This window comes from Hibiscus syriacus, unplaced genomic scaffold (genome assembly GCF_006381635.1).
Source record: "Hibiscus syriacus cultivar Baekdansim isolate YM2019G1 unplaced genomic scaffold, ASM638163v2 tig00110890_pilon, whole genome shotgun sequence".
NCBI lineage: Eukaryota > Viridiplantae > Streptophyta > Magnoliopsida > Malvales > Malvaceae > Hibiscus > Hibiscus syriacus.
In genome coordinates this window covers 12,469,285-12,479,279 of record NW_024062900.1, presented here as the reverse complement: position 1 = coordinate 12,479,279, position 9,995 = coordinate 12,469,285, and the positions used below count along the sequence as shown (strand labels likewise).

At 33.3% G+C, this 9,995-nt stretch overlaps 1 protein-coding gene across 1 annotated transcript; it reads left to right on the top strand.

The window, feature by feature from the left end:
* Positions 1–5,179: 5,179 nt before the first annotated feature.
* On the top strand, positions 5,180–6,270 carry LOC120144800 (60S ribosomal protein L31-like). The gene is made up of 2 exons (XM_039158766.1): positions 5,180–5,269; positions 6,009–6,270. Exons 1-2 carry the CDS (start codon positions 5,187–5,189, stop codon positions 6,268–6,270), a joined length of 345 nt encoding a protein of 114 aa, XP_039014697.1. The 5' UTR covers positions 5,180–5,186.
* The last annotated feature ends 3,725 nt before the right edge of the window (positions 6,271–9,995 follow it).

Below are 9,995 nucleotides of genomic sequence, written 5' to 3'. Positions count from 1 at the left end.
AACATGTATAGACTCTTCTACAACCAAAGTTCTTTTATTAAATACTCGATAAGCTTTAGAATTTAAAGAATAACCCAGAAAAATTCCTTCATCACTTTTAGCATCAAATTTGCCAAGATTGTCTTTATCGTTGTTTAAAACAAAACACTTACATCCAAAAGGATAAAAATAACTAATGTTAGGATTTTTATTTTTGAAAAGTTCATATGCAGTTTTCTTTAAAATAGGCCTAATCATTACTCGATTAATAACATAACAAGCAGTATTTGTGGCTTCCGCCCAAAAATACTTTGGCAAATTGTTTTCACAAAGCATGGTTCTAGCCATTTCTTCTAAAGTTCGATTTTTTCTCTCAACAACTCCATTTTGTTGAGGGGTTCTAGCTGCTGAAAAATTATGGCTAATACCATTAGAATTACAAAACTCAGTAAATCCAAGATTTTCAAACTCAGTTCCATGATCACTCCTAACATTAGTTATAGAGTAACCTTTTTCGTTTTGGATTACTTTTGAAAACGTGATGAATTTTTCTAATGCTTCATTTTTAGTACTTAAGAATAGAACCCAAGTATATCTAGAATAGTCATCTACCAAGACAAATGCATATTGTTTTCCACCCAAGCTAGTAGTTCTAGATGGCCCAAAAAGATCTAAGTGGATCAATTGTAATACTCTACTAGTTGACACATCATTAATGGATTTAAAACAAACTTGCTTTTGTTTTCCTTTAGCACAAGCATCACATATTTTATCATTATCAAATTTTAGTTTAGGCAGCCCTCGAACCAATTCTCCTTGAACTAACCGTTGCAAAACACTCATGCTAGCATGTCCTAGTCTCCTATGCCATAACCAACTATCATGCTCATCTTTTGCAACTATGCATAAATTAGTCACATTAATAAAATCTAAATGCACCATGTAAATGTTTCCTATTCTATGACCAATAAGCATAATCCGATTAGATGCAATGTCAATAATTTTACAACCATTAGTTTCAAACATGACATTGAATCCTTTATCACAAAATTGACTAATACTCAAAAGATTATGCTTTAATCCATTCGCATATAAAACATTTTTAATTTGTATGGAAGAGGTATTAACTATTGTACCTATACCTTCAATGTGACATTTTGAATTATCACAAAAAGTCACTTCTCCTCCATTTTTGGCGTTAAGCTCTATGAACCAGTTTTTGTCCCCGCTCATGTGTCTCGAGCATCCACTATCAAGGTACCATGAATTTGAATTTGTTTCCCGTGCCTTGTAGCAATGCTCCTTTCCCTACAAACATAGATTAATTTTTGATTTTTGGTACCCAAATTCTTTTGGGTCCATATTCATTAGTTTCCAAAATCCTAGTCCCCTTAGGTATCCATTTGTATAGGATATCTTTATCTTTAGTAGTAATGAGTTCTTTAGGAGCCCACATACTTCTAACGATTTTTCCATTAGAGGTTCTTTGGGGACCTCTATGATTGTAGTTTTAAAATCTTTTCTAACAAAGTTGGATTTTGAATTTTCTCCTTTTTCAAAACGTTTTGTTCCAACTTTATCAAAAGAAGTTTTAAGATCATCAATTTTCTTTTGATGATCATCATTAACCTTTGAAAGTAAATTTTGCAAATCCAAAATTTTCTTTTCAAACTCTTCTAGTTTGATTCGCAAATATTTGATTTTACTTTCAAGATCGTTGTTGGTTTTGGATATGAGTTTGTTTTCATTTTTCAATTTTGAAACATCATTTTTATATTTTAAAAACAATTTCTCATAATCCGAAGCCAACCCATTATATTCCTCTAATAGCTCATCATAGGATAAATCATCAAAATCAGATGAGTTAGAGGTTACCTTAGAATCTTCCCCGAATGCCATCAAGCACAAGTTTGCTACTTCTTGTTCCTCTTCATCGGAACCTTCTTCATCCCTCCATGTAGCCACATGAGTATTGTGCTTATTCTTTGATTGACCCTTTCTCTTCAATTGTGGGCAATCATATTTGACATGCCCCGACTTTTTGCATTTATATCAAATGATCGGGTCCTTCTCTTTTGGTTCATTTTTGAGGCCTTCATTTCGTTTGAATTTTCTTCCTCGGTAAGGTCTCATCATTTTTCTGAACCGTTTGGCAAACAATGCCATTTCCTCGTCATCGTCATCTTCATTCGAATCACTCCCATCTTTTGTGGATTTGAGAGTAACTCCAATGTTTTTCTTCTTCTCCTTCTCCTTTGGTGTCTCATCAATCTTATCGAGGTCCACCTCATCTTCAAGCATCATTTCATGAGTGAGGAGGGAACCGATTAGTTCTTCAAGAGTTAAGGACGTTAGGTCCTTAGACTCGATGATTGCCGTCTTCTTTGATTGCCATGATTTTGGAAGGGAGTAAACTAACTTCCTCAAAAGCTTTTCATTTGAAATGATCTCTCCATATGATTTGAGACCATTGACAATCGTTGAGAATCTATCCGTCATAGCTTTGATATCTTCATTTGGTTTCATCCTGAAATTTTCATAGTTATACGTTAGAATACTAATTTTAGATTTTTTTACCTCATTAGTACCTTCATGAGTGACTTGAACATTGTCCCATAATTCTTTGGCGGTTGTACAAGATGAAACTCTTCCGTATTCATCTGGTCCAAGAGCACAAAATATGATATGAATGGCTTTAGAGTTGAGCTGGAACAATCTTGTCTCTCCTTCACTCCACATTCTTGGATGAGTAAGAGGCTTGATATATCCATCTTCTACAACATTCCATGCTCTCATGTCACTTTCTTGAATGAAGTACATCATCCTATTTTTCCAATAGGCATAGTTAGCCCCATTGAAGAAAGGAGGCTTGTTGATGGGCATCGAATCGAGACCGGAGTCGAAGTTTGAAGTGTAGGTCATTGATGACTTTGATTATCGATGTAACTCTTCCCAAATTGACTCAAGAGGCGATTAAACCTTTAAATGAGTTAGGCTATGATACCAATTTTTGAGTTAATCGATTGATGGAATCGGCCAAGAGGGGGTGAATTGGCAATTAAAAATTTGGTGGAAGCTTTTGCAGAAAATTGAAAGTAATTGCACAGCGATTTAGAGTGGTTCGACTTTCTCAACCAAAGTCTACGTCCACTACCTTAGCTATCCACACTAAGGATTTTTCACAAATTCACTAATTTGTCTTTCTTTTGAGGACAAAGAGTAACCTTACAAACCCTCAAGAATTATACCCCAAATTCTTGAGAACACTCTCTCCCAAAGAGAACAATACAAATTTGCAAACTTACAAGGAAATCCTCACAAGGTAGATTGTTTGCACAATTCTAGAACAAAGAAAAGAACACTTAAGAATGAATAAAATTGAGTACAAGTAGTGTTCTTGAAAGCAAAATGAATATTGAATGAAAAATAAGCTTGAAATGCTCAAACTTGAGGTTTGATGCTTTCTCTTTGATTCTCTCTTGATTCTAGTTGCTTGTTGTTGATCAATGGCTTCTAAGTTTGTTTAAATACACCTTGAATCACTTCTGAACGTTGGGGATCATTAATGAAGTTATTGGAGCCGTTTAAGTGCGAAAACAATTAATATTTATGCTTGGAGCGTGGGGGGAATCGGTACCCCCCTCATGGGGAATCGGTTCCCTAAGTGTAAAATTCAAATATTTCGACCGTTAAACAGGGGGAATCGGTTCCCTCCGAGCATTCTGTTTTTCTCGGAGCCAAACCATTCAGGGGGAATCGGTTCCCTCTGAGCAATCTGGAATTTTTGGCTTTGAAATGGTTCGAAATATTTTGTAAAATTGTTTTGAAATTATTTTAAGATTAAAACTTAATTTTACACTTGAGTAAGGATTAAAGATGACATTTGAAAGATTTGGAGTAATATTTTGATATTCGAATAATTATATTGAATATACTTAGAAAATCTTTTTGGAAAATCTTAAAATTCATTTAACTTAATTTGTTATATCGAAATATCAAAATGTTTTCAACATTTTAGATATCTTATTCTGGTTAAAGATAGAAAAAAATTGAAAATGCAAATTGCAGATTCAAAACAAAAATGAAATTACTTTAACCATTAAATCCAACACCATATTTGAATATAATTTACAATATTTTTATATATTTTAATTTTTGTTAATGGAATAAATAGTTCTTAATATTCATTAATTGTAATTTACAATATTTTTATATATATTTTTAATTTTTGTTAATTGAAAAATAATTTTTATTTTAATTAAATTAAATCATGATTAAATTGAGATAATGTATAAATATTAAGGACCAAATATGCAATTAGACCAAGCTTTTTAACTGCCACGTCACCTGCTTTGTAAGAAGTTAACAAATAATGGCTTTATTAAAGTATTTAAATAGTTAGGTAGTCTGATTAATTAAATCGAAACATCTGTGATAAAAATGAAAAAGATAAATAATTAGTAATTTACTCATAATTATTTTAAGTCGATGAATTCGGTTGGGTGAGACTTCCAATGCATTAGGGATTACTAAAGGTCCAATCAAAGATTCGGTCCGCAGTCATAGTATTCCTAACCAAAACGACGTTATTAGGATCGATTATGCAAATTAGGGTTTCATCAGCCTTGTATATGTTCAAAGCTCCTTTCTCTACATCTTTTGCCTTCAAACACCGTTCAGGTCTGGCTTCCTCGCCCATGTAGGGCATTGGAAAATACAATTTTTTCATATAGGGCTCTACCCAAATTATTTCTTGAAATGGGATATTTGCTACAGTGACCTCATTGGTCGCCAAGTGCTTCATAGGTCGTCAAGTGCTCCTTGCAAGAAAGCCTCCTCTGTTGCAGCTTTTCTTCTCTCTTCCCTCGCTGTTGTAGTTTAATAGGTCGTCAAATGCTCCATAGGTCGTCGTGTGCTCCTGAATACCTATGGAGGTCGCCATGTGCTCCTGAAGACCTATGGTGGTCACTGTAGCAATAATCTTACTTAAGCAAATAATTGTTCGACTACACTATGTGAAGAATTTTTTTTCCATTGCATTATTTAAACACTTTTGCCATTCAGATCTCTATCTCCCCCTCCCTCTGTCTCTGTGAAGTATCATGTTCTCGGTCATTTATATTTTTTAATTAATATTTAAGGCTTGATTTTGAAATGGTAACTCGGTGATTAAATGCAGGTAGGGATTAAAAACAGAAAGAGTGAAAATGGTTGAGAAAACAAGGGGAAGAAAGGAAGAGGTGGTGACTAGAGAATACACGATCAACCTTCACAAGCGACTCCATAGCTGGTAATTTAACTGTTTATTTTTCTATCCTTTCATTCAATTCTTGGTAATGCACTCTCTGTTTTTTGGGTGTTTTATTGGTTTGGTTCAACTTAGCTTCTCGCCATCGAATATCTTTACTTGATTTTATTGATGTTTTCAACGTGCGGATGATGTTTATCAATTCTATTTCTACTTTTTACTCCCAGTTGTTTGTTAGAAGTGGGTTAACTATTATAATCAACAATTTAATTTACTAACTATTGGCCTTCCATGGCGATAAGAAATTAAACGCAGGTGGGTGTGCCAGTGATCCTGATATTCATGATGCGTATATCCATGTTGTGGTTGTTTGATTTTTCATATTATATGGATTATCAGATATTCTTATCCATTCTATTTATCTGATGATCTGATTCGAAAATTTAAATTTTTTATTTTCTGATAATTCAGATTGTATACCTGAATTTTTGGATTGGATAAACGGATTGTATTTCTTTTTGCACACCCCTAGTTTGAAGTACTTTATGTTGCTCCGACCCATTTTTTCTGTAGTACCTATCCCTGAACAATAATGAAACGTGTACAAGATATGGTTCTCACAGGACTCTTCAAAATACATGATAATCTTGAAAAATTTGAATATATTCATGTCCGACTCTCGCACCCAAAAATGGAATGATTGAAATATACATCTCTCATTGAATTAATGGAGACTGGAAAAAGTTTACCTTTTTATCTTTGTTGGTAATGTTTGAAACAGCACATTCAAGAAGAAGGCTCCCAAGGCAATAAAGGAGATCCGGAAATTTGCAGAAAAAGCCATGGGGACAAAGGACGTAATAGTTGATGTGAAGCTGAACAAGCTCTTATGGAGAGGAGGGATCCGAAGTGTCCCGAGAAGGGTTAGGGTTCGCGTTGCTCGAAAAAGAAATGATGATGAAGATGCAAAGGAAGAACTCTACTCTCTGGTAACTGTTGCTGAGATCCCTGCCGAAGGACTGAAAGGTTTGGGCACCAAGTAATTGATGACGATGAGTAATTTATTGATTTTCTAGTTTATGGGAACTTGAATTTCGTTTGAGACCAAGAAGTTTACATCAGAGTTTTAGATAAGTTTTGCAGTAAAAAACTCGTGAGACATAATATTTTCCTCATACATTTGGTTCATTTTTCTTTAACATTTTATGCTTTAATTTGTTTACTAAACATGCTACCTTTATGGTAGTTTTCAGCAATGAATTCCGAATCACAAGGCATTTTTTCAAGCAACCAGTTACACGTATACTTCACATAAGCTTCAGCACAGATCATGTCATCCTGCAAAAACATCAATTCTTTGATTCAGCTTCCATGTGGAAGTTTTTAAGATGGAATTGATGAATGTAAAAAGAGTATTATTGTTGATGGGAAAATTGGTCGCATCGAGGGTATGCGGCTGTTGGGAAAATATGGAGTTTCGGGAAGCTTTGAGAACTTCAGAGATTATGAAACTTTGAAAACGTTAACAGATTTTGAATGCCTTAATGCTCTATTGGTGGGAAAATGGGTACATAAGTGGTGCTTTTTAAAGAAAATTCAGAGGAGGTACAACAATTATAAAACTATTGCCAGAGTGGCTTTCATACATGAAGATGTGCAATTTGAGGCTCCACCATCCAAAATTCAGCCAAATGCCTTGATGTATGAGACTGTTCAGCTGGAAAGGTCGATCCAAAGCGTATACACATTACGAACAGAGTTTTCATCATGTAGTTGGCCGGAAACTGTGAAAAAGCCTTGATGTCCAATTTTACTTTTCATCGTAGTCAGTCGTGCGATCCTTCTGCCTTGCTTTGTTAAGTTACGCCATCGATGCACCCATATCTGCCTTGCTTTCTTTAGCATCTTTGAGTTGTTTAAGAGCCGCCCCTCTCTCACTCAATTCCCCTACAAGCTTCTTGGATAATGCAGATAAAATCTTAACATATTTTTTCATTTTTAATATTATATCCAACATTTAGTTTAACACCTAAATCATTAGTTTTGGTCCGTTTTAGTACTTAAATTTTTATTTTTTTTAAAAATTATACCTAACATTTAGTTTTTGTTTTATTTTAATATATCGACATTTAGTTTTGGTCATAACCTTTTTTTTTTAAAAAAATTTCATTTAAAAATAATTATGACTTTATTTTGAAAATTTGGATTTTGTTTAATTTGAAATTTGGAGTCGCCATCAACATTTGGGTTAGATAAGTCAAATACCAAAAAATGTCTTTTAAAACGATTTTAAGAAAAAATATTTTTAGACAAAAATTGGTATGTGTTTTTCAAAGATTCATTTTTAAAAGTTCGGGAGTCGATTACGTGTGGGTAAGAGTAAGCACACCCACAACGTCCAAAATTAGTACATAATCACTTATACTTTATCGTGATAGTGGTCTGTGTTTCTTCCTTTTCACTAATGAAAGCTTTAACCGAAGAGATCCTCAATATGAGGCTTCGAACAAAAGTAAAGGTTTTTTTTTTCTTTTTTTTATTTATTTTGGTTTTTTTAATCCTCCTATGTTTTTCCATCCCCTCCTTTCTCTCATATCTATTTTTATTTATGGTGCATCTTTGTCAGTCGTTTAGTGGAACAAGAATCCTCGCTGTAGGGAAATAAGTTTCCTAAACCAAGCATATCAACATCCCTGATTTCTCAGGATTTTTTTATTTTTTAATGGATTGTTGGTTAGATTTGATTTTTTATTGACTTCTCACTATTTCTTTCTTTGATTTGGATGGATTTGCTGACGGCAATGGCTTGATGTCAACATCGATGAGAAGCCGAATGGATTCTCTGACAGTGGTGAATGTGCCAGGTGGCTAACCCTAAATTTAGGGTTAGTCAAAGTGTGTTTAGGTTGTGGGCTTTAGGTTTTGTAATTGTAACAGACCTTCAAAATAATAAAACAAAAAATGAAATAATATTAATGATAATATTAAATAAATAAACTAATAAAAAATGACCTAGACAAAAATAGTGTCAATAGCTTCCCCTCTTTGTCCATTCTCGTGTTAATGAGAATAGGACAAAGATAAAAAGACGATGAGTTTTTGTCCGGTTCCATCTATTACATTGAAATTTGACATTGTATTAAGAAAGACTAAAACAATTAAAAACTCAAGGGAGATGTTTTCAAAATTTTGTATCAAAAGAAACATTCTCAAAATAATTGAATTTTAAAATGTTAAAAGTTTCACTTTCAAGCGAAAGAAACTTTATGCAAGACATAACTTGTTTCAAGAGAAACAATGTCGATGATTTGAGTTTCAAAATAAACTGTCTCGAGCGAGACAATTAATTTCAAAAGAATTTATCTCATGTGAGATAAAATTAATTTCAAAAGAAGTTATCTCATGCGAGAGAAAAATAATTTCAAAATAAGTTATTTCATGCGAGATAAGATTTTTGCTCTTGAGAACTTTCTTAAGTGAGACAAAATGTGTTTAAGTTTGTTTCAAGAGAAAGCATCTCAAAGGAGAACAACAATCTTTTCCTTCGCATTGAGAAAATATTGTTCTTTGATAATTCGACCCTTCTCTTAAGGACATCGGGTTTGTTAATGATGTTGTTCCTTCGTGTTAAGGATGACTAGTTACAATTGAATGTTTGTGCATCTAAAAACAACAATGTTCCTTCACGTTGAGGAAGTCTGATTGCCTGGAGATAATTTGATTTTGGAAATGATATTGCTCCTTTGTGTTGAAGAGATCTAGTCGCTTTTTGGTGATTTGCTTGATGTCAAATCTGATTATGACATTGTTCCTTCGCGTGAGGAGGTCTAGTTAGTGGATCAAAAAGGATTAATCCACTACTTTTAGTAATGAGATAAACCTTCCACATCCTGTTTGAAAAGGTCATATGTTATGATTTTATGTGTGTCATATGCAATATGTCCTAAAGATGATATAATGCAAATTTTGATGTGATGTACATGAATGTTAGATATAATTCTGCAAAATCCAATCTTGGAAAGTTGGACTTCGCTGACTTTAAGTGGCCAATTTTCAGTTGTAGTAGACGAGATCTTCTTTATTGCATGTGCTTAGTGGTTGTGGTCCTTGTACTATTGGTGTTTGGATGTGGTAACCACTCTTTTAAACATTGTTTTAATTTGTCTTTTCTGATTTAGTCAGAGACCAAAACCATTTGATTAGTCAACTTCTAGACAAATTTCAACTCTTCTTGAAATTATTTTATTGATTGAGATCCCACATGAGGCATCCCTTACAATTCTTGACTTATATCAACTTGCTTTTTCTTGCCCAAAAAAAATCTGCCCTAAAATTGTCATATTTTCTTACCCCAGTTTTGATGATGAGTTTCTATGTTTGAGAAACATTTTTCAAAATTCAAGATCTACTTATTGAGATTGTCTTTTTTGAAAATGTTTTCCTTCCTCTTTATATTTTTCAAAAGGTGAAAAAGTTTGATGATTTTTTTTTAAAAAAGATGCCCCTTACTTTGGGTTCACAATTTAGACAAATTATAAAACACGAGTTCATTGAATACCAAAAGAATCAAATGCTCTTTTAATCCTTCAAAAATTATGGCCTTTTAACAAGTGTCAAGATTAAGGCTAAATTTGAGGTTTAGGTTGATTTGGGAAGTTGCTAGTATTTTTGGTTGGCTTCTTTGGTCAGGATCTAGCATTTTCTATTCTATAATGTGTATTGATCTGATGAAGTAGTTGTTATACTCATATTTTGGAGATGTTCACTG

Coding starts and splice junctions, on each gene's coding strand:
- LOC120144800 (XM_039158766.1), top strand. CDS start 5,187: ATGGTTGAGAAAACAAGGGGAAGAAAGGAAGAGGTGGTGACTAGAGAA. Junction 5,270..6,008: donor CACAAGCGACTCCATAGCTG/GTAATTTAACTG, acceptor TGTTTGAAACAG/CACATTCAAGAAGAAGGCTC.